At 39.2% G+C, this 25,060-nt stretch overlaps 1 protein-coding gene across 2 annotated transcripts in view; it reads right to left on the bottom strand.

The window, feature by feature from the left end:
- Positions 1-810: 810 nt before the first annotated feature.
- UPF2 (UPF2 regulator of nonsense mediated mRNA decay) overlaps positions 811-25,060 on the bottom strand; it is a 109,384-nt gene continuing 85,134 nt past the window's right edge. For both annotated transcript variants that reach the window (XM_019460800.2, XM_019460802.2), the window contains exons 17-22: positions 21,962-22,066; positions 21,563-21,661; positions 18,444-18,611; positions 9,449-9,590; positions 7,925-8,045; positions 811-1,215 (exon numbers count right to left, since the gene is read on the bottom strand). In XM_019460800.2, coding sequence (XP_019316345.1) covers positions 1,206-1,215; positions 7,925-8,045; positions 9,449-9,590; positions 18,444-18,611; positions 21,563-21,661; positions 21,962-22,066 — 645 coding nt within the window. In that variant the 3' untranslated portion in view covers positions 811-1,205. The remainder of the gene's footprint in view (positions 1,216-7,924; positions 8,046-9,448; positions 9,591-18,443; positions 18,612-21,562; positions 21,662-21,961; positions 22,067-25,060) is intronic.

Raw genomic sequence — 25,060 nt, 5'->3', positions numbered from 1 at the left:
AAATGTTACAACTTTACAAGTTTTGTTTCTTATTTAATTCTACATGCAGAAACTGAAACATGGTAAAAGAAAAAATGCAAAATAGCTAGGAAAAAAAGATGTAATCAAGTTGTAGCATACAGATGTGCTCTTTAACTAAATTTACTATGCCTATCAGAAAGCAAACAAAAGACAACTATCCTAATAAATTAACAGATTGCCAGAAACAGACTAAGAACCCTCATTTCTATTTAGTGGGGGGAAAACAAAACAAAACAAAAACAACAAAACAAAACAAAAACAAACGCAAAATAAAAGCTCTACTGTTTCCATACTTTGTTTAGAGACAAAGGCTGTAAACCCATGAAGGTCAACAAAATCTTCTGATCCCCTTCTTGTTGTCCTTCGTCCATTTTCTGTGACATGCTGACCGGCACGCTGTCTGTTTTCAATGATACTTACAATGGGCTCAACTCTCCCTTCTTGGGCTGGTGTCAGACTCCCCTAAGCCATCTGAACTCATGCTCTTTGTATACTAAGTCTTCACATTTTTCTTTTACCCTAATAGGCAATTTTGTATTACTGACTCTGATGGATAAAACTGATTTTTCTCCCTCATCCCTTGTTCCTCTTGAAACAAATTCCTAAACAAAAGCCTTCCTGGTGGATTACCTGGTATTTGGATATCTTTCATCATTTTGTTGTCCTGCATGTAAGTTTTTACTAGAAGATTTTACTGCTTGCTCTATACTTTTCTACTGTAGTCCTGGAGCCCCCAAATGTATCTTCTTCCAACATGGGATGTTCAATTCAGAGACACTGTAACTCAAATCAAATTTAAAACTCAAGTTCATTTCCCCCATACCATTACCATCACAACCGTTTCTTCTCTGGCTCAGTCATCTCACTGACGCTCTTCTTGGTGTAACTGCTCAGTAGTCAAGTTAACCATCTCATTTCTTGACTGCTATTCTCAAGAGAAGATTAACCCTCACGTGATTTCCATTGCAAAAGGCCTTTCCGCCTTATCTGGAAGCGTCGGCTTGTTCCGGTGTTGGCAGAGGCTGCTGTTCCCGCCTCATGGCCCCAGCCCGTCCCAGGTTTAGATTCGCAACTCTCTAGACCGACATGCTGAGATGTGTCCACTGCTCTCATTCAATTGCTGGAGGACTCCACTATCCACAACATCAGATACAGGACCTAATGAAATGACACGTGCTGCTGGATCAACGTCTCCTGGAGGTACAAATAGGGCAACGTTAAAGAGAACTAGTACTGAGGGCAAACTTGCGGCAAGAAAAGGTGCCCTATATAGACCACCGTCTCCCAGGCAAATCAGTGCTTCTTAAACAGCACACAAGGGGTGCCTGGGTGGCTCAGTTGGTCGAGTGACAAACTCCTGATTTTGGTTCACGTATTAATTGCAGGTTGTGAGATCGAGCCTGGCGTCGGGCTCCTCGCTGAGCGTGGCGACTGCTTGGGATTCTCTCTCTGCCCCTCCCCCCTGCTCGTGCTCACACACTCTCTCTCTCAAAATAAATGCAACTTAAAAAAAAAAGCACACAAACTCCCACTGAACTGAAAAACAACAGGAACAGAGGGGCAGGCACTAAAAAGAGCAACGCTGATGGTGATCAGATAGGTGGTCTTGGAATGTTCTGGTAACTGCTTTCTAAGGTGCTGAGTGTTTAGGGTTTGTACAATGGTTTGTACAATGTGTATAAAATCACATGTTGAAGTCTACCGCCAGTACCTCAGGATACGACCTTATTTGGAATGGTCAGTACAGAGGGAATTAGTAAAGATAAGGCCACACTCGAGTAGGACGGGCCCCCAATCCAGTGTGTGTCCTAAAGAGGGGGAAGTGGACACAGACACACGGACAGGGAGGACGCCGGGTGAAGACGGCAGGTGTTGGATCAACAAAGGAAAGCCAAGGGATGCCAAGACTGTGCCAAACCACCAGAAGCTAATGGAGGGCCCCGGAACAGACGGTCCCTCCCAGCCCTCAGGAGGAAGCAGCCCTGCAGACGCCTCCAGACTGAGACATCGTTCCATCATTACAGTCACCCAGCGGTGGTACTTCTTATGGCAGCACCAGCAAACACGCAGTTTGCTTCTCACAAGGCAAGTTACATTAGCGAGAAACCGATTTCAAAGAGTAAGATGCGAGTATGGAAAAGTGTTATCTTTGGCCGGACGTACCAAAAACGGGACTGAACTGAATGGAAGACGGTCAAGAACACAAGTATTCCCTGAGAAAGAAACGTCTCTTCCTTGAAGTCAAGACAAAGCCATGTTCTAAAATGGAGTGTTTTAAAGTTTATTTCTTTTGCACATGAAGGAGGAGCAGAGAGAGGGAATGGGGGAAGGGCAGAGAGAGAGAGAGAGAGGGAGAGAGAGAATCCCAAGTGGACTCCACCCTGTCAGTACAGAGCCTGACACAGGGCTAGAAACTACAAACCATGAGATCATGACCTGAGCCAAAATGAAGAGTGAGATGCCCAACCGACTGAGCCGCCCAGGCACCCCTAAAATGGAGTATTTTAAATAAATATAGTAAATGACAGGGGGAAAAATGTCCAGTCTTTGATAAGACAAATATATCCCTGTATATAGTGTAGAATATTATTTGACTGCTTTACAGGCAAAACAATAGTTTTGAGAGACTTAAAAAATGTAAGAGCTCAGAAAGTACCTAAAATATTCACTTTGGATTATGTGCTTATTCTACAAGGGACCCTGCTTTACAACAAAAGTATCAATTACTTAACTTTATAGTAAGGACATAAAGAAAATATCTAACAAAAAATGCGCATCTACTTATGATGGGTTTAAAGAAAAGTCTGATAGTATAAATAACACTTGGTACTCAGAGTGTGATCTGCATTCCAGCAGCTTTGACATCACCTGGGAGATGTTGTTAGAAACGAGTTAGAACCAGCAGCTTAGTAAGAGTCACGATGATTAAAATACGTATTTTGAAGTTTAAGAAGGGGTGCCTGGCTGGCTTAGTCAGAGGAGTGTGTAACTCCTGATCTTGGGGTCTTGAGTTCGAGCCCCACATGGGGTATAGAGGTTACCTAAGTAACTGAAATAAAAAATAAAAATAAAGTTTAAGGAGCACTGGTTTAATTCATATGAATTTTAGCATATCAACCATATCAGCACTAACACTTGCCAGAGATGTAAAGTTTCAGTTTTTTCAACACCAGCAGAGTGGAAAACAACCTTGTTCTACACTGGTTAATTGTTTTACTTAGAGTGCTATTGCCATTTTAACGCATTATAAGCAAAGGCCTGTACTTTATTAGGGCATCACTGCCCAGTGAGAACGGCCACTATTTTAATGTACAGCCTATTTTAAGGACCACCCTGTGATTAGAAAAATTTTAAATCATTATATTTCATGTCTGGGAACCTATCAAAATCCCTGGGTAAGGAACTTTAACTGCTTTAATAAACAGTTTCCAAATGAATTTCCCCTCATTTGCCATAGAACATGAACAATGTTAGTAACTAATTTTTAAAATAAGCTGTAGCCAAGTTAAAAGTCAAATTGAAAACACTTTCTCAGACCTGACAAGTTTTCTCTTCCCTCCTCTGTTTAGGAACTCACCTCGCGGTATTTTCTCCCTAAGGGATCGGATGAACCACCGCTCTAGATACACATCTTTCCACTGTCTGGCCCGGCATTAAAATAGAAAAAAAATAAAGAGGTGCCAAACCACCAGGAAACTCCACCCCACCAGTTATGTTCTTTCAAATCACTACATTTCTTCACTTAAAACTTAAGTTTAAAAAAATGGCCAAGAACATTTGGTGCTCAAAAACTCATGTTTACGTGACTGCTTGTTCCTCTACCACGTTCACTCACACCTCTATTTCGAGAGCACTGGCTTTGAAAAGTACCTTAAAACTTTATAGAGAGCCATTTTTAAGAATGACGGACAAGTCAGCATTTTTTTGAGTTATTATTTTAAGAAGAGATTTAAGACAGGAAGAGATGGTAGCTCAAGAAATGGGACTTTCACAAAATCAGGAAATGAGGAAAAAAGAGCTTTTAGGGAACAGAGCTTAGGGAAAAAGTTTATTAAATGACCAAATACAGACCTTTAAAAGTCCCTTTGTCCACTTAACAAATATTAACTGAACATCTACCGTATGGCAGGCACAAGAGTGACAGAAGAGCCATAGTAGAAAACAAGATGCGGCTTCATTTCCGCCTCAGCTCTCAGTCTCAAAGGGGATAAAGAAAAGTTGGCAGGCGATTACACAGGATAAGGTCTGTAGAAATACAGCGAGCAAAGGCAGCATGTATGTACCAACCTACGTCAGATCTGAGAATATCAAGGTAAGACCTGAAGGAGGAACAGGAGATATCCAGAGGAAAGTGTGAAAAAGTTCCAAGCAAGGGAGGTGAAAAAAGAACCTAACCAGAAAGACAGAAAGGCCAGCTTGGTTGGGAGTAGAGGAAGGAAGAGAAAGCGATAAAGCCAATAAGGTAAGTACACCCTCACCATGCAGGGCCATGGTAACCAAGCTGAGGAGCTTGGACTTTATACGCTACAAGCCATGAGGAGCCACTGAGGATTTTAAGCACAAGAGTTCACCTCCTCAGACAACAGACTTCATTTTAGAAAGAACAATGTGGGGACAGCACAGAGAATGAACTGGAAGGGTTGACACTGGAGACTGAGAAGCAGATGTGGGAGCTGCGGGCAGCAATGCGATGAGAGGTGATGGCGGCTTGATCTCCGGTCTCAGCAGCAGAGACAGAATCAAACAGGCAAGGGTGAGAGCCATTCAGTAGTAGAATCAAAGTATTTGTCAATTAACTAGACATGGAACCTGAGGGAGTGAAGAGTCTAAACCAAAACCTACATTTCCAGTTTGGATAACTGGCTCAGCAGTGCCTCCACTCGATGAGCCAGAGAACAGAGGAGGAGAGTGGCATGGGGGCAAGGGACACACCTTCTAGACGGTTGTTTAGAAGACAGCTGGACATGCAATCAGAATCTAAACTGTGAGACCTGACCAGGAGCTCTGAAAGGGAACTGGGCCACAGGAGGGAAGGACACCTCCTGTGGAGAGTGCACAAGAGTAGGACAGGAGGGCTTGGACGGACCCAGAGGGACAGAGCGTCTGGAGGGGGGCAGAGGCAAGCCCATAGAGGAGTCAGGAGACAGGAGGAGGAGGAGGAGTCAAGGAGGGAGGAGAAAGACCAGAAGACACGAGAGCCACAGAAGTCCAGGGAAGAGAGCATATGTCAAGATAAAGAGGGGCCACATGCTAAGCACTGCTGAGGCAGCCTGAAAGCGACAGAAGTGAAGCACAGGGTGGCAGCTGGGAGTGGGGGAGGGCAGAAGACCGCAGTCAGCCACACCAGTGAGAGGGGAGGAAGAAAGAACAAACAGGGCCAATTCTTCCAAGTTTGGTTAACTAGGGGCTGGAGGGAGGGAAGGAAAAACAAAAAGTTAAAGAATATGAGGAAAAACAACTGAATAACTGGCAGCAAACGAAGAAAGGTACAGCTTTATGTTTATCTTTTAGCATATGTAAGTTCACACATCTGTTTTCCCATATTTTTCCCCCAACTGCTTAGGAAATGCCTGGGACTTAATAAACTCTCAATGGCTTTTTAAAATAAATGTATGACTTGGACAGAATTAACTCTTTCAAGTACCCATACTTAGTCTTCCCACTAGACTTGAGGGTAAAGACTTTATCTTTTCGTACTTTTTAATTTGTCATAGTACAGGAGGACTGAACCCATGGCAGATGCTGAGGGGAGCAAATCATACCGGAAATACTCATTATGTACCAAATGTCATAGTTACTGATTCTATAAATCTACCCAAACATTTAAAAATTAGGAAAAGACACTGTACTTGCATTATGTGACTCAAGAAGGGATTAGGTTTTAACAGAAATAATGCTGTTCAGAGATGTTAAGCTGTAATATAAACAGGTGAAACTGACGGAAAACATCAAGATAAAACATTCCTCTTTTTAAAGTTCTTTTTTTGCTTTTTTAAAAGTTTATTTATTTTTGAGAGAGAGAGAGTATGGGTGGGAGAGGGGCAGAGAGAGAGGGGGAGAGGGAGAGGGAGAGAGAATCCCAAGTAGGCTTCATGTTGTCAGCACAGGCCCCAACACAGGCTCAACCCCATGACCTGTGAGATCATGACCTGAGCTGAAATCAAGAGTTGGACACTCAAACGACTGAGCCACCCAGGCGCCACTCAAGATAAAATATTCTTAATAGTTCTGTTCACCAATCATGAGACAAGAAGAGAAACGGGTATATCAAGAACACTGAAATATATTTAAAGGTATGTAAGAAAATATAAAAGCTGAAAACTAAAACTTGCATGGCCTCTTAAAATAGCTGGCTTCCACATTTTAGTACCAATAAAAGATTTTATTAAAAGAATTTAATGAAGCTTGGATAATAAAAATAACCTAGTATCTTATTATGCCTAATTAGATGGATTTGTACATCAGTTCTAACTTGGATTTCTAAAAACATTACACTCCATAGATGTTAAAAAAACAGACCCCTAAACTGTCATGAGAAACCAATGTTCTAACCAGCAATTTGATTACAGCTGTCCAAGCATATAGTTCAAAGAAAAATGTGATGGGGCGCCTGGGTGGCTCAGTCGGTTAAGTGCCCGACTTCGGCTCAGGTCATGATCTCGCGGTTTGTGAGTTTGAGCCCCATGTCAGGCTCTGTACTGTCAGCTCAGAGCCTGGAGCCTGCATGGGATTCTGTGTCTCCTTCTCTCTCTGCCCCACCCTTACTTGTGCTCTGTTTCTCTCTGTCTCTCAAAAATAAATAAATGTAAAAAAAAATAAAAAAAAAAGAGAAAAAGAAAAAGAAAAAGAAAAAGAAAAATGTTATTGGGAACAAACACAGAGCAAGTAAAAGAGACCTGTGCCATTTCCCCAGCATTGCTCTACACAATAATGAACTCTTCTGCTCCCGCTCAGAGCACAATCCCTTCCACACCTAACCTGCCCGCCCCTAACAGCAAGGGGACGTCTTGGGGCTGATGTATGTCCTTAGCTAAACACTAATACCCCGAAGGAGATCAGTAAGAGCAGCAAAGTCAATGACACCTTTGATCATAACTCGACCACAAGACAGAAAACTGAGTTGATGGTATGGGTCTTTAGATCAGATCTCAGAAAAACTTTAAATAATTTTCTCCCTTAAAAGACGAGTAAGATCTTATTAGGAAACATCTATGTAAAATTCCTTCTAGAGTTTTAACTATTTCACTTTAAGCAACTCAAGTTTAAGAAAAACTAGCATGGTTGGAGGGCACACTTGCATGGCTAAGTTGGTTAGGCAACCAACTCAAATACCAGGCTCATGAGTTCAAGCTCTCCATTGCGCTCTGTGCTGAGCGCAGAGCCTACTTAAAAAAAAAAAAAAAAAAAAAAAAAAAAAAGTAAAACTGGCATAGATCCCAGGAGGACATTTTACAATTAAAAACAAACAAAATACCTCAAAACAAACTCAACCTAAAAGCTTGAAAGTCTAGGAAACAGGTTGAGTTTTTATAAACATGGATTACTTAACACTGACCTGAGAAATTCTGACACAAAAGCCTGTGATTTCTCTCAAATTCATCTATAACTAGTCATCTCTATGAATGCAAAAGAGAAAATTTAAAAATCCAAAAAGTCCACAAAGAGAGGGTGAAAGCCAAGATCACTGTGGCTGAAATTAAAAAAAAAAAAAAAAGAAAAAAGAAAAAAACCCTGTAATTATTCTATAAATAGGTTTTTTTTTCTGAAATACTTACAACTCAAAGACTTTTCTATTTTGCTAGTAATCAGGCCTTTATCATTAGGTGTAATCCAGAACAATCTATTCATGTGGACATCATGAAAAACAAACAGCTACAGAAGAAAGAGAGACGGACTGTCCTACCTCCCACCAGTCTTAAAGATTAGATCCGCATTAGGTGCTCCCTTTGGATGTTGGTAACGAGGCCGCCGCTCCCGATTGGTGTTTGCTGGGGCTGGGCGCTGGGCAAGAGACTGCAGCATTTCTGTAAGCAGGAGCAAAACAGAAAAGGTGGCTAACTCTGGTAAATGCACTCCCCTCCATGAAGCAAATAAAACCCTAGGGAGATCACGTTTACTAGTTGTTAGGTAGGGGAGTAAACAAAAAGAACCATTACACAGTCTACAATGATTAAGAAATTCTGAAAGAGCACATCAAGAGAGGAGACATGCTCTTTAATATCATTTAACATCCAATGTCCCCCATCCTGTCAATTTGGCCACCACATAAGTATCTTGCGAGGCTGTAAAACAGTATGAAAAGCAGTCTAGTTCAATAGCTACAAGCATATTGTCTGGAGCCAGACAAGACACTATTGGAACGAATCCCAGTTCTGCCACTTACTAGCCATGGGTCTTCCAGTTCAGTTTCCCTAAATGTCCCTAAATGTCAAATGGGGATGAGAATAAGCACTTACCTCCTAGAACTGTGGTACATAAGACAGTGTCCAGCTCACAGTTAAGCCCTTTACACTGAGTACTAGCTTACTTATTATTAAAAATGTGGGGTATCAACCAGAAGAGATTCTAGAAGACCGACTCAAGGATAGAAAACCAAATATTTATTTATGCAACAACCTCTTGCATAGAAAGTAGTGTGTCAGTACAGTGCTGTATCAACAGACATGTTATGACTCTAAAATTTAGGTGTCACAGAAATGCCAAGAGGCTGGTTTATGAAGTGTTCATGGACTCTGTGCACATAAGGTTCCAGTTAATTCAAGAGTGTTCGGTTTACCTGCGTAAAACTGGAATCTTAATTTTTTTTTTATGTTTATTTTATTTTTGAGAGAGAGACAGAATGCGAGTGGGTTAGGGACAGAGAGAGAAGGGAGACACAGAATCCGAAGCAGGCTCCAGGCTCCAAGCTGTCAGCACAGAGCCCGACGTGGGGCTCGAACTCACGAGCTGTGAGACCATGACCCGAGCCGAAGTTGGACGCTCAACAGACTGAGCCACCAGACGCCCCAAAACTGGAATCTTAATTTGAGTATACTCTCAAATCTGAAGAAGCACGGGGCCCTTGAGACAGGACTCCCCAACAGACAAAATAAGATAATAACTATGTATTGATTTAATTTGCTCACAGATGACTGGCAACATGACCCAATTAAAAACTGATCCTCATCTCACCTGCAAACATAGCTCTAACAGTATGGGATCTAACTGAATAATGGAGTTAGCAAGGTATGATGAAAATTATATTGTTATTTTGCAAGTAAGTGAGAAAAATGAAGATAGGAAGGAATATAAAAAACAATCAACTTCTCAGGCTAAACATTTACAAAGATGACATGAAAAGGGGGAGATAAGAACTCTGATATTCTATATTTAAAAAGCCCAAGAGGCAAAAACATTTTCTACTTCTGTCCTATAAGTGACTGTATACCTTGATAATCTTCTTGTTCTTGCCGTTCATTGATATCTAGTGTGAGCTTTTTCATTCTCATCCTCTCTTCTTGTTCTGCCTGTTGCTGGTTCCAGTGATTTGCAGCAAGTTGGGAAGACATGGGTACATTAAGGATCTTAAACTGAGAAAAAATAACAAAAGAAATCACAAATGGCTTGAGAAAATCAAAAGAAGAAAACAAAGATTTCAAATAAGTCTAAATAAAGACAGTATCATCTAAGAACATAAACAGACAATAGTCTTAAACTACTAGAGACAAATCCACTAGGGATGGTTAGGAAATGGAAGACCATCAAGTTCAACCTCAAGAAAAGGAGAAGCCTCTCTTTTCCCGCACTATGTTTGGAGGCACACATCTAGCAACAGGGTATCAATTTCCATCATACAGACCCTATTATTTATGGGTCGCTGTCAAAAAAGGCTTTTTTATATAGCAAGCTGTAACTTGCAGCCTTTTCATTTCTATCCTCTGGAACCAGTTCTGGCCTCCTGAACAATACAGAACAAATCTATTCCACCTTTAGTATTGACAGACCTTATTTCTAAAGATAGAATGCAATGTTAGAACAGAGGAAGAATTAAGCAACTGCCCTGTGAGACATATTTCTCTGTTATGAGAGAGAGTCCTTATCTGTGAAATGCTTTTGTTTTTAGCAGGATATCCCTGGTTTGGATTGTGCAAGGTAAACAAACTTAGATAGAAATCTATGAATTTAAGGACCATGGTTCCCTGGAAATAGATGAGTAAGCTATGTAACTATCTGAGTACAAGACAGAAACATTTCACAACCTGAATTCTCTCTGCGGTGTGTAACATGCACAACTCAGTTAAGAGACCTCCTCTAATACTTTGGATCAACAGCATGCCTCATGAGGAAAGAAAGGGCATAGGTAGCTGTGCTCAGGACCCCAGACCTCTCTCTGCTTGACCTATGCCCTTTTGATGCTTGCAACCTTGAAATTATTAGTAAAGCTTAACACTGTATAAAAATTCCGATTCATTTGAATCTGATTTGACAATCTGATTCTTTGTTATTATCTCAGATGTCTTCTTCTGGTATTCTCTTTTATATGACGCTCTTCAGTCAGTCAATACTCCTCTTAAAACGTAATACCCAGAACACTACGTGCAGTTGGCCAGATACACTAAGGTGAAGAGTAGTTAAGTGTGGGTACAAAACATGTATAAACCCAACTAACTACATTTCATCTTTACCACAGTAGATAACTAAGTGTCTCATATAGCAAAATAAAAATATATTTAAGGTAGTCCATTTGGCAGGGTGCCTGGGTGGCTCAGGTCAGGAGTTTGAGCCCCGCGTCGGGCTCTCTGCTGTCAACATGGAGCCCACTTCAGACCCTCTGTCCGCAGCCCCCCACAGCCCCTCCCCTGCCCGTGCTTTCTATCTCTCTCTCAAAAATATAAACAAACATAAAAAAAAAAAAAATGGTAGTCCATCTGGCTACCAGCCTAGCAGACCTCACTTGTTCTTCCTGATGAGCTTAGTCTGACATAATGTGCTGAGTGGTTGAGTACAGACTCCCTGCAACTATCCCGTTCTATTTTATGAGCTCAAAACCATCTTTTAAAGAAAAAAAAAAATACACATACACATACAATCAAGAAAACCTCACTGCAATCAAGGCAATGAACATGTCCATTACCTCCAAAGGCTCCTTTTGTCCCTCTGTAACCCATCTCTTTCTCTACCTCACCCCCAGGCAACTGCCAACTTGATTTCTGTCACTACTGAATAGCTTGTACTTTCTAAAAGTTTGCGTAAGTTGAATCATACAACACACATTTTGTCTAGGTTCTTTTACTTTGCGCAACAACTTTCAGATGCATTCATGCTGCTGCATGTATTAAGTTTGTTCCTTTTTATTGTAGAGCTGCATTTCCTTGTCTTGTACACCACAATTTGTTTATCCACTCACTTGTTGATAGCATTTGGGATTTCTATTTGGGGTTATTACAAATATATTTAACAAATGTTTGTGTAGACATATGTATGCATTTTTCTTAAATGTGAAATGCTAGGAAGGAAAAGCTGGGAATACCTGGTGTGTTTTACCTTTTAATTTTTTAAAAATTAACTCTACACCCAACATGGGGCACGAATTCATGACCCCGAGGATCAAGAGTTGCACACTCTGCCAACTGAGACAGCCAGGTACCCCGTGGTGTGTTTTACTTTTTAAGAAACTATAAAAATGTGTTCCAAAGTAGGTATGCCATTTTATATTCCACTAAAAGTGTATGAAAGTTCCGGTTGTGTCACACCATTGCCAGCATTTGGTATGGTCAGTCGGTCGGTCTATCTATCCACCTATCTATCTCTTTTTAAGTTTATCCATTCTGGTGAGTATATATAGTGGTATTTTTCACCCCGGGTTTTAATTTTCATTTTCCTAACGACTAAAATCATCTGTTTTAAAATTCAATCTAGGATTATGCTGAAAGTTGACATCAAGTTTCCGGGATTATATAGTTTTCAGAATATACTTTTCCTTGCTCTTTGAAAAAGGAAATCATTTGCTCATTTATGAATCTTTTGACTACTGCCTCACTCTGAAAAACTTTCTAAATTTAACGACAACTGCTCTACAATTACATACAGAAGTTCTTTCAGTCCTCGAGTATGTAATTTATTTTTGCCTGAAGACTGGGACTCATTTAAAGTAGATAAGTTATCCCTTTGGACACTATCTGATTTTACCCAATTTTCAACTTACCCTTCCTGGTTGAAATCTTCCTTGCTCTCTCTCTCTCTTTTTTTTTTTTAATGTTTATTTTTGAGAGAGAGAGAGCGAGCAGTGGAGGGGCAGAGAGAGAGAGAGAATCTGAAGCAGACTCCACGGTGTCAGCTCAGAGCCTGATGTGGGGCTCAAACTCATAAACTGTGAGATCATGACCTGAGCCAAAATCAAGAGTCTGGTGCTTAACCAAATGAGCCACCCAGGTGCCCTGGAATCTTCCCACTTGATAAAAATGAAAGTGAACAGCTATTTTCCTCCCAAATCTCTCCACAAGCAGTGGGATTATCCTTTGTTCTTCTGGCCCTGAACGCAGCCTTTTAAAAACTACTTCCTCACGTCAACTACACACCAAAAGAAAAAAGAAAAAAAAAAAAGGATCTCCATATCCTCTCAACCACATCTCCTTTAAAACCTGCAGGTTGTGGACTGTTAATTGCTAAATTCTACTGTCCATGGTTTCATCATGGTCCTGCTTTTCCCTTCATCCACAACTATGAATTCTGTGCTATCTTTTTTTCTGCCTCTTCCCCAAACTTCCTTTCAGTTCCACATTATGGTCAGTGCTTTCATGAAATAAGCACTTGCCAGGCAATGCTGCAGAGAACACGGATTTCTGTAGTCAGACAGATGGGGTTCACAGCTCTTTCTCTCAACTATACAAGGAGGATTTCCACACTACCTTTGAGGTAGTACTACCTCTGAGTGTGCAGTACAGGGCCCGGCACACACCAGGTTCTCCATAAATAATACCTGTTAATAATGCGCCAAAATAACAAAGTTCAGAACAGTTGCCCTCATTACTTACTGGACATTCTGAAACTAAAATCGCAGCAAAATAAACCCACAAGTTCAATTAAAAAAATCACCTTCTTAGCAGAATGAGACTGACAACCACCAAGTAGAAAGTGAAACCCGTGAATGCTTCTGCACACTATCCTTGGGCCTGTGCAGTAGTCTGCACCAGGAATGTCTCTATCAGATGGGACTTGCCCCAACTGTCTCTTACGTCCACTAACAAAAACAACAGAAACAAAGTGAAAATAAAATGGCCATCGTTCCCTCCAATAAACCTTTTAATTTATGTTTTACAACTCAGGAAGGTACACAAAAAGTAATTTAATGAAAAAGTTCAGCTCCAAGTGAATTTTCTGCCAGACTCTTAACATGTATCTAATGTGAAACAAAAACGTCATAATATATGTACTCTTCCTAATAAGCAGCATAATTACTAAGATGTCACAGTAATTCATAACGAAATTTTTCATTTTCAGGACTATTCATGAGGAAAGCATCCTGTTGCACCCGCATTTCCAAATCCACTGCTAAAAGAACTAATGGTAGAGAAAAGCTGAACTAAAACAGACTCTGTACACAGAAGTACGCCAAATTACTAGGGCAGCAGAGACAGAGATGTCAAATTCTACAAAGACCACAACTATGAGAACAATCTCCAAAACGATGGTTTGACACAATTTTCCAATCTTCCCTCAACACAACAACTGTGAAATCTGGTTAGTAAATAGACATCAGAGGGACAAATACTCTAAATAAAATTTAACCCATCAGTATAAATCAATAAAGACACAGCTACATAAATTAACACATAATTTTAAAGAACAATTTTAAAGAACATATCAAAGAACAATGTTGGAGAAACATAGTAGGAATTCAATATATTTTAGCTGTTATTACCATAATTACTTTATTATCTTTATTAAAGTAAAGAAATATGGGCAATGTTGAGTACTATCTCAGTGAAATGCAAAATACCTATTAGGCTTCAAGAATCACAGCTAAATTTTAAGTCATTCGGTTCCTAGTGTCAAATAAGATGCCTTATTTGAGATGGTAAGGGTAAAGAGAGGCAACAAATCTGAGTCTCTCAAGATAAGTTACAGATTCCAAATATTACAATGCTCTTACTTATTCAGCTGGCTGGTTTTTCCTCAGGGCCTTTACAAACTGGTCTGTAAATGTGTATAAATACATGCATACGTAGAAAGAGTGACATATTACTGTTTTACAAAACACTAAAGGCAAAGCATGCAGACACTTTCTTGATCGCTATGAAACCACAAGCTGCAATTCTAAGATGCTTCGATCTGTCACTACATTAACATATTCAGAGAGAAAACAGGGTGGCCATTTTTTCCCCTTACTGGGTTCCTAATAATAACATTTGAATTGTCCTTCATAATTCAGTAACGACGAGATTAATGGTGATGGTATTTACCACACTAATGAAACAACATAAAACATCGTATAAGAAATTTCATAATGATTTGATCAAAAATGTGAAAAACATAGGTTTCTATTCATTTATAAGACTAACTGGCCTGAGACAAAAGTGTTCCAAGTATTATGTACTTAAAAAGAAGACCAAAGAGACAGTATTAAATACAGAGAGCACAAGAGGCCAATTTTCTGATGCCACTTCACCAGTGCCTTTCCCGTAAAGCTTTTAAAACATTTTTAAAAAAGAGTCACTACTTTATGGCAAATTAAATGACAAAAAGACTAAAGTCACTCGAATGAGATTTCTTGGAATATAAAAATAGAATGAAGGTGATTTACTTTGTATCTTAAAGCTACTTCATAATTGTAGCTGAAACTGAAATACACACACGCATATATACACACATAATCCCGAGTTACTTTAAGTATCAATTGATAAACAATATATAAAATAAATGATGACTCCTTATAAATATTAAAATACTGGAAAGAAATGGGTTGTTTACAAGTATTAAGCTATAACATAATGTATACTTGTTTAAAGCAATCAAAAAAAGCTCTTTAAAACATAATACAATGCTCCTATTACATTAAAACTTGTTTTAATGATCAAAATATTTTATTTCAATTCATTACTCTATTTCATAAATATTTAAATCTAGAAAGAAAGAAATTATGAATAGCATTATCCTCTTTGTTTTTAACTACTCATTTAATTGGTGCAAGTTTTTATTTTCCTAATGACTACAGAAGAAAGTTATTTCTGAGCACAAATCTGGTACACAAAGAGATCTTTGACTTAGAAATTAAAGATTCCTATAAGGCAAAACATTTCACATTCCTAGAAAAACCGTTGCACCAGAAGGGCTAACACCCAAAAGTTAAATAAAGAAATAAAAATCAGAACAAAATAACTTTCTTTTTCAGACCACAAAATACCAGTGATGTTTCTTCAAATAATGTTCCTGAAACTGAACATTTTCCAAAATTCCAAATAAAGTTTATGAGTTGAAAATTTACTTAAAAACCAAGTACTCTGAGCTCTCATTTCATGCTTGCTAATATTTTTTAATAAAGTTCAATAAAAACGTTTCCTTAAAAATTAAACAGACTTTCACATTTTAAGAAATAAGAACTTCCACTCTTCATTTTGTATAGTTATTTGGGTTCTACAGTATATAATTTATCTACTTTAAAGCAAAAATATTCCTTCTACAAAATAAACACATAGTCTTACTTTGCTTGATAGAATTCAGGACTGCTGAAATGAATTTATTTTTCAAAGCTCAGGAGTTTCTTAGGTAGGCTGTGGTTTAATTTATGCCTACATGTTCTAAAAAGGTCAAATGGGGTATACGAGTTGACAAAGTTAAAATGAATTTTCACATGTGCCTCACAAAAAGGAGGGACAAACGAAGAAAACAAATTATTTCCTTTGTGTGATTTGATCTTCACAGAAAGATATTCCTAAGCCCCCTTTCAGATAAGAAAAAGTGTTTGAGAAGTATGCCAGCAATACAAATGTCCAGCAGCGCTACAGAAATGGTAACCAAGGGACAGCTACCTGAGGTTGTCAGGTACGGCCCTTCACAATGAAAAACCCCTCTCTTTCATGCCAAGAACATTTGGTGATGGGGTCAGGGAGGGGCTGAGAGCTTTTAAAGAAAAAAGAGAATGAAGCAGATCTAAAAGGTAATGACTGAAACAGAAAAGCGAAGCTCAGAGAGCAATGCAGTCCCTAGAAAAGAAAAGCAGAAACTCTGGGCTTGGAGAATCCTAGGAACCATGATGAACTCGCGGTTTTGCAAAGCTCAGTTTAGGGTCTGGATCAAACCCTCCTCCCACCCCGCCCTTATTTTTCTAGGGACTCAGTGGAGGATCGGGACTGAGGACATGCCAGAGCTCACCCCTGGCCTGAGGGTGGGTGAGGGCAGAGCTCTCCTGAGAACTAACCCCAGAGGCCGCAATGGAGGAAAGGCTACGGCTGGAAAGGAATCATGAAGGCAATGTCTGAAGACACAGCAGTGCTCTGAGCCTGAGCCAAGGTTAACTTCACATACAACACGATGGAAAGTCTTTTCTGGTCCTCCCTTCCAGGATTCTAATTGGTGTACAGTTTTTATATCTCAAGATTTACTTGCAGTATAACAAAATAATGTACCCCGCACAACTCTGATCCTCTGAGCATGTAAGAAATTACCTGACAAAAGCAAAGATAAAAATTAATTTGGGCATCATCTCGTGGAGGCTGTGTTGCCGGAGGGAACAGACTATCCCGTCCATCACAGACGGCATCTCATTAGAGGACCTGCTGATCGTCCCAGAACAGCAGGCTCCGCACCTCCCATTCCAATCTCTCTCTAGCCTCTTTTTTATTTTATTTTCCTTCCGAGCATTCCCCCCAACCTGACATTACGTATTTCTTCACTGTTTGCCTCCCAGCACCAGAATGAAAGCTCCCAAGAGAGAAGGAACTCTAGTGACAGTTGTACTTTCTGCACCCGGGGCAGTGCCTGGTACACAGCAAGTGAACAACAATTACCTGTTATGTGACTGTGTGAATGAATATGGAAGCCAGGCATTCAACTCGTCTCTAAGTTGTGGTGGCTGCCATATTTCGTAGAATCTGACGGTCCATTAATTGTAAGATACACCATTATATCACACATCACTAAAACAGAAAAAAAATGCTGCCAGTTATAAACGCTAAGAGGCAGCTTGATTTCAGAAATGTTGAAATGTGAAAAAACTCTTAGAGAATTAGTAATATGTGATATATCCTAGAGTTGAGTCTGAGAGTTGGGCTTTATTTTCTTCATAGTATTTTTCACTCCTTACAAATACATTTGTCAACCTTAGCAAGATGTGAGCTCACAAGGGCAGGGACTTTTATTTATCACCATAGCCTCAGCACCTAGAACAGTATTTGGCACATACGAGATGCTCAACAATATTTGATGAATGAATGTATGAACCAAAGTATGAATCCCTAAACTAACAGCTTAGTGGTCAGGGAAATGATTTTGAGGGCCATCTGTAAGACATGGGAAACAAGGAGGAAGCAGTATAAGGAGAATGGAGAAGGATTAGGGGTCAAAAACAATGATTTTCAAGAAAAATCTTAACCACGGAACATTTTCTTGAGATGTATCTGTCATCACCCTCCTTTCCTTTCCCACCCTGAGTTTACTTATGAAACCTTCCTCCTGAAAGTCAAGGGATTTATATATTCTAACAAACACATATGAATTCAAAATTTAAATGTCCTTTCCTTTTAAAGAATAAATAAAAAGAAAGAAAGAAAGAAAAAATATCCATTCAATGGAGTGCCTGGTGGCTCAGTCAGTTAAATGTCTGGCTTCAGCTCGGGTCATGACCTCGCGGTTCATGAGTTTGAGCCCTGCATCAGGCTCTGTGCTAACAGCTCAGAGCCTGGATCCTGCTTCAGATTCTGTGTCTCCCTCTCTCTCTGCCCCACCCATTTGCGCTCAGTCTCTCTCTGTCTCTCAAAAATGAATAAACGTTAACAAAAAAATTTTAGAAAAAAAATACATTCAAAAGAAGTCAGCTGTGTCTTCTATACATAATAAAAAATAAAATTACTTCTACACTGAATACTTTATTTCTTTATTTTTAATCTTTATTTGTGTGTGTGTGAGAGAGAGAGAGAGAGAGAGAGAGAGAGACAGAGTGCGAGCAGGGGAGGAACAGAGAAGGAGACAGAATCTGAAGTGGCTCCAGGCTCCAAACTGTGGCACAGAGCCCAACGCAGGGCTTGAATTCATGAATCGTGAGATCATGACCTGAGATGAAGTTGGATGCTTAACCAACTGAGCCACCCAGGCGCCCCTACCACGGAATACTTTACATGTTTCCAACTCTTCTCCTCTTATAGGCAAAACATAACTTACAGCCTATAAAACAAAGTTATTGCTTACACTTGATAAGTAACAATCACCTGTGGTGGCCAGTTTCTTACCTGTTGTTTATTGCCTTTTCTTGTTAACATGACAAAGGGCATAGTGTCTGCAGACTCCGCCTCTCCCTCCCCACCACCGAGTGGTGGCCCTTTCCTCAGCTGGCTTTTGAGATGCAAAGGAATAGCAACATCAAGTTGGTGCACTTTAACAGATTCGCCACTTCGTTGCTTAAAGATAGAAATGAAAAAATATAAATACTCCAACGTACACAGGGATATATGTAAACATAAACTGAACAATTCATTCAGTGCCATTATTTCTTAAAACACAATCATCATTAGAGCCAAAGTAACCTGACGGGCAGCTGAGACAGAGGCGTCCCCTCCTCTGCCCCCACCTCTTTCGTATGGCTGGGAAGACCTGTGCAAGTCCCCAGTGACTGGCTCTGTTTACCGGTGCAGCTCAAACACACAATGCTGTAGGTTCTCCTGACTCCGCATGCTCCTGAAGTGCATACCCGCACCACATATCTTCCTTCATACTTCTCATGTGTCACAAGTGTCTGCTTCTCTGTGACAATGCTCCACCAGACTGGTGGGGTTCGGCACTGAATACCCTTTCCCTGGTGTTTTAAATACCCTAGTGGTGTTTTAAATACTGCAGGTGCTCAATTAATATTTAGGAATGAATGGAATCTATTACTGTTCAGATTAACTTTGTTTGTTAATATCAAGTTTTCAAGATTGACACTGGATTTATTAATCAATTATTTAAACAAACCTTCAGTGAAGACTTGTGCGTTGGGCTTATTACTTGAGATACTAATACTAAAAAGACAGTCTCTATCCTCAAAGAGCTCAAAAACTGTTAATTAGGATAGAGAAATAAATTAATTACAATTCATCCAAGTCATGTATAACCTGTGTTGGGGTGAAGTGACTATATAGGCCTGGCTAGGAGTGGGTGGATGCTAAAACTTCACAAAAGACTAAACAAAACTGGGACGTCTGAGAATGTCTTTAAGGCTTCATAAGACTTCTTGTAAGCAGATGGCAGCAGAGCAGTCTGGGGGATACAGAGGGAGTTTACGAAGGGGAGGACAGGTCCAAAAGCAAGGACATGAAACAGCATGGTGCATTTTGGAAACTGCACGTAATTTTCTGTATTTGCTGAATGGAGCACAAATGAGGAAAGAGCTGAATGTAATTCTTCAAATCTAAGCAGGTAATGCTAACAGGCCACGAAGGTTTTGAAAATGCTTTACCACAATTTAAATAGCCTTTGATATAGGCTCCATATTTGCAAGAGATCTAAATCAAATAAAATGGTAATAAAGGGGTAAGGTCTTATTGTTTATAAGTTCCAATTTGTAGAATTTGCTTGACGCTCTCCCAGATTCATAAGATTTACAAAGACTTTTTTACTTAAAATTTCAAAGGATCATGTTAGATCAATCTTTATTTGTAAATTAACTTTTTTTTCTGATTATAAAATGAACATATTCTCTTTGTAAATTATTTAAATACAAAAATGCATCAGCCAGTGTCTCCATACCAACCCCTCCCTCACCACGCTTCAAGGAACAACAACCAGTATCAATGGGGCGTGTTCTCCACATTTTTCTTGAAAATATTAGTAACACACATGTACACACAAGCTCCATCTATGCATACTGTTCTTCACTATATACGTTTTTCTTCTTTTTGATTCTATATAATGGGCATCTTTGTGTTGAGTATATACAGAGCTAATTATATGGATATTCTCTTATTTATATAATTGGTTCTCTACTAAACCTATTTCCCCATTACAGTATGACATCTTTATATATTTAACTTCATATACTTGGGTGAAAATTAGTTAAGGGTGGACTTTTAGATCAAAAGCCATGCCTATTTGCTAGGTTTACTAAGTTTCTCTCTAAAAAAGATGGACTGATTTACATATTCCAAATACAGATATTTACCCATACTTAACCACAATGGGTAGTATCACTTTTCGCATCTTAGTATCTGATGATCTGATAAAAAGGTTCTTCTTAATCTGCTTATCTTTTGATTATCAGTGAGCTCTAGCATGACTTTATTGTTTCAATCAACAACAAAAAAAACCCTGGGTCATTCATTTGTCCTCACCGGTGTGGGACCTGCTGATATAATACAGCCGTTACCCTGCATTATACAGTCTGTTTCTGGTCTGGCATTTCTCGTGGCATTCTGGGCTAGAAAGCAATAGGGCAAGATAGCTGAAAACAGACTACGCCACTACTACTCTTGTGGCCTTACTGTGGCTTTAACTGAAATGTAGCAATACTAATAGTGTCTGACAGCACTGTATGAAGAAGGTGAAGTCTTAATGCAATAATCAACAGTCTCCACAATTATTAAGATTTCTGATAAGTTTGCAGTTAATTCCGGTGTGGATATAAAATAGAAATCCAGCTTTATTTTTACTGACAATCCATTGAATAATACATTTTCCCTCAATTGACTTGCAGCGTTGTCTTTGCCATATTATTAAATTGTCATGTTTTAGGTCGATTTTGGACTTTCCTATTTCATTAATCCATTTATTCTTGTGCCAATCTATTATTGTGTGTTTAAAATGTTTTATTGTCTTACTGAGTATCTTACCTGCCAGCTTCCAGAAGTTTCCTAGCTATTTTGTTTATTCATAATTATTCTATATCACTGGGAAGATGGAGCTTTTTATAAAATCCAGTGTATTAATGTCAAGAATACATTAAACAAAATTTCTTTAAACATCAAATAACCAATATTCCTCTAAATATTTATAGACAAGTTATTCAAATTTTAAATCAAGCTTAATAATTTAGTGTATTAAATTTCCCCAAATACTGATCTTTGGCCAAGTTTGAATTGTAAACAAACTAGAAGTAAAAGGTCTTAGCAACAGAGATAGGACTTCAGAGAAAAAAGGCAGACTGGTACAATGAAATTACTCTGTTCAAAGTCCTACACTAACTACATTTTCCCCCCAGTGTATCCCAGAGAAATGTGCACATCAGGAGAAGTATAAGAAGTACTGGCAGACGCAAACTGTACTGTTGCTGCAGAGGCAAATGTTAAGCTGTAGAGACCCCTGTAACCACCACAACTGAATGGGCTGCAGTATCCTGTAGGGAGAGGACCCTCTGGAATAGGGGAACCGCTCGTACCTGAAGGTTTTCCAGCATCATTTTATCCAGAGCTTGAATGAAGTCCTCATCTTCCACACAAGGTACATGCTTAAGTCCACCTCCCTTAATCATTACCTCCTTATTAAAACAAAACAAGAAATCAGACCACAAATTGTAACCAGAGTTTTGGATGGCAGAGTCTTTTGTATGGATAACTTGCTCAACATAACTCAAGGAACAAGTGAGTAAAATGTGTAACACTACATGTTTAAAAAAACCTGTTAATACAGTAAGGTACTTAGATAGGAAAACAAATTGAAATGAATTTCCAAAAGAATATTTTTCAGTAATCACAAGAAACACAACTTCAGTGGCTAAAACTGAAATACTAATGAAAATATTGTGTGACCTCAAAAGCAAATTTTCAGCCATACATACAGTATTTTCTTCATCTGTTTCATTCTCTTTATTTGAATCTGTAAGGTAATCGGTATTCTCTTCCTCTTCTTCCTCGCCCTCATCATCATCATTATCAGAACCCTCCTGAAATTATATAACATTAGAAGATTAAAACATTTTGAAAAGGGTTACTATATTTTACATTACTTAAAAAGATTTAAAAATTTCTGTATAATTGTTCATTATTCTCAAGTTCCAGCCTTTTATGTGGTTTGCCTACAATTTAGGGCAAAGTCAGCTGGCAACATTAGCTGAAAACTAATGCACACCAGTAGCCGAAAACCCATTTCACTATCTTCCACCGATCTAATAATACAAAGATCCTTTGTAGAAACTCTTTTCCTTGAATTCCAAAAGGAATGAGCTTCCTGAACCTTTTGTGTTATTCCTCCTCCCTGGCTGTTTTGAGACTGAGTTTCTCATAGTAGTTCTTTAATACTCAACTAACTCTGGAATGAACGTCAGTAAATAGTTCAAATTTAGCCTGGTTAGCAGTGGAAAGCAAGGACAGTAGATTTATAAAGCACTACACTGTACAGAGCACCACAGCCTATAAGGTGTTCTCACATACTTCATTTTGTTTGCTTTATCCAGTTCTAAGAAGGCAGGATAAGACCTCACGCCCCATTGTTATACATGAACAAACTAAGGCTCGGAAGTGACTTGCCCAAGGACACACTGCCTATTAAGCAGGAGCTAGACATTCTACTCCCCCTCACCACTTCTCCCCATCCTCTCTTGTCAATGCCCCCACCTGCTCTTCGATCAGCCAGATTTCCTTTCAAACAGAAGACTAAGAGAACCCCAAAGGATATTTCAAAAGGGCAGACACATACAAAAGCACACAGTTGTGCCCCATCTGTGCAGCCTTTCACTTCCAACAACATAACTCACTCTCACTTGGTTCTGTAAGTGTAAAAAAAGACTACGCTAAATCCAGCATCTTCTCATTCTGCCAAGACAATGAATGTGAATGAGAAATAACATAACAATTTTAAAAATCCAAATAGTGTATTATAATTTACTATACTGGTATCTGGAAACTTATAGAGTTTCTAAAGTGGAAATACTCTGGGAATGTACAGAAATGCATTTACTTTTTTTCAAATGCATTAACTTTTTTTTTTTTTAACATAAGTCTGTAATTCACAACCAAATTTGCAATAGAGATGCTCTTAAATTTGCCCTTGGAAAAAAATTAATCATTTCTTAACACTTAAATTAAAATGCATTGGGGTGCCTGGGTGGCTCAGTCAGTTGAGCATCCGACTCTCGATTTTGGCTCAGGTGATGATCTCACGGTTTGTGGGATAGAGCCCCAAGTGGGGCTCTGCGCTGACAGCATGGAGCCTGCTTGGGATTCTGTCTCTCCCTCTCTCTCTGTCCCTCCCCTGCCTGTGCTCTTTCAAAATTAAAAAAAATAAAATAAAATGCATTAACTTTTTCTCCTTACCCTTTATTTTTTATAACTCAGGCAAACACAATGGATTAATTAACTTTTGAAACCGAAAGGCTGGACAAGAATCCCATTGTCCTAATCCCTATTATACACCGACATAATAACCTGTGGGATCTGGAAGTGAACGGACTGCAAAATCTAAGCTGGCTAAGGAGAGCAGGAGGGGTCAGCACAGCACCAGTCACACCGTCTGAGTTCAAATACTGGCTCACCACTTACTACTCTGAGATCTTGGGCAAATTCACCTATTTGTCCCTTATTTTCTCACCTACCTCACAGGGTGGTATGAGAAATGGTAATGTAAATACAGTGTTTAAAAAAGTGACTATGAACAATGAATGCTCGATAAATATTATTGCTATTATAATGATAAATCTTGTATTTAACCTGCTAAATTGTATAAATGCTAAAGAAAATTCAAATTTTAGAAGAACATTTACTTAATCTTGAAAGTCATTTTTAATTTATGTAGCTGATATTAAGGAGGAAATATTCTGGTTGTTAGCTGCTGGGGAGAACTTCAAAATGCCACGCGGAGCTTGAAGGAGTGAGGACCAAGATGAAAACAAAGAGCACGATTTGTCTGAAGAGTGAACTCCAGCCCTTTTCTTTCTCAGCTGAAACAAGCGGTTGCAGAATTTCTTATTCACTGCTATTAATCAACCCGCTTTCTCTCTTTAACAATGTTCTCCCTATGCTCAGAGAGCAACCATGGGAGAGGGTGGTCTTGAGTGGGAGGAGAAGCAAACTATGCAACTTCACTTATTAAACCACATCTCTCTCACTTTTGCTCCCAGACAAGGCTCATGCAATGCCGACCGAACACTGTGTTTTTTTCCACTTAGCAAACACACTGTATCATGTATGATATTCAACTGCAATTGGAAAAGTAAGCAATGGTTAAAAATCATACAACTTTCAGCCTGGGTGGCTCAGCTGGTTGAGCATCAGACTCTTGATTTAGGCTCAGGTCATGATCTCACGGTTTATAAGATCCAGCCCCATGTCTGGCTGCCACTGACAGCGTGGTGCCTGCTTGGGATTCTCTCTCTCCCTCTCTCTCTGCCCCTCCCCTGTTCAAACTCTCTCTCTCAAAATAGATAAATACACATTTTTTTTTTTAAAGATACAATTTTCAAAATTATCAAGTTCACTTTTTAAAAGGAGGAAATGTATTTAGTGAAGAAAATGTAATACATCCCAATTCTTCAAATGAGGAATTTATAGGAAAGCAAGTCACTTTTTTTTTTTTTAATATTTATTTATTTTTGAGAGACAAAGAAAGACAGAGCATGAGTGGGGAGGGACAGAGAGAGAGGGAGACACAGAATCTGAAGCAGGCTCCAGGCTCCGAGCTGTCAGCACAGAGCTCGACGCGGGGCTCGAACTCACAGACCACAAGATCGTGACCTGAGCTGAGTTGGCCACCCGACCGACTGAGCCCCCCAGGGGCCCCGCAAGTCACTCTTTGAAGTCACATTTACTAAGGCTGTTTAATTTATTAGATTCTGTTTATCTAACTGGTGTAGTAGCAAAATCCAAAGGCAGCCATAAGATTGGTCTGATACACTCATTTCCTTCTATTATTATAAAATACTTAATAATCCAATTTAAATTAT

The sequence above is a fragment of the Panthera pardus genome, unplaced genomic scaffold (assembly GCF_024362965.1).
Source record: "Panthera pardus isolate Hobbes unplaced genomic scaffold, ASM2436296v1 HiC_scaffold_6, whole genome shotgun sequence".
In the NCBI taxonomy this organism is placed as follows: domain Eukaryota; kingdom Metazoa; phylum Chordata; class Mammalia; order Carnivora; family Felidae; genus Panthera; species Panthera pardus.
This window is presented reverse-complemented; position numbering and strand designations above follow the sequence as displayed.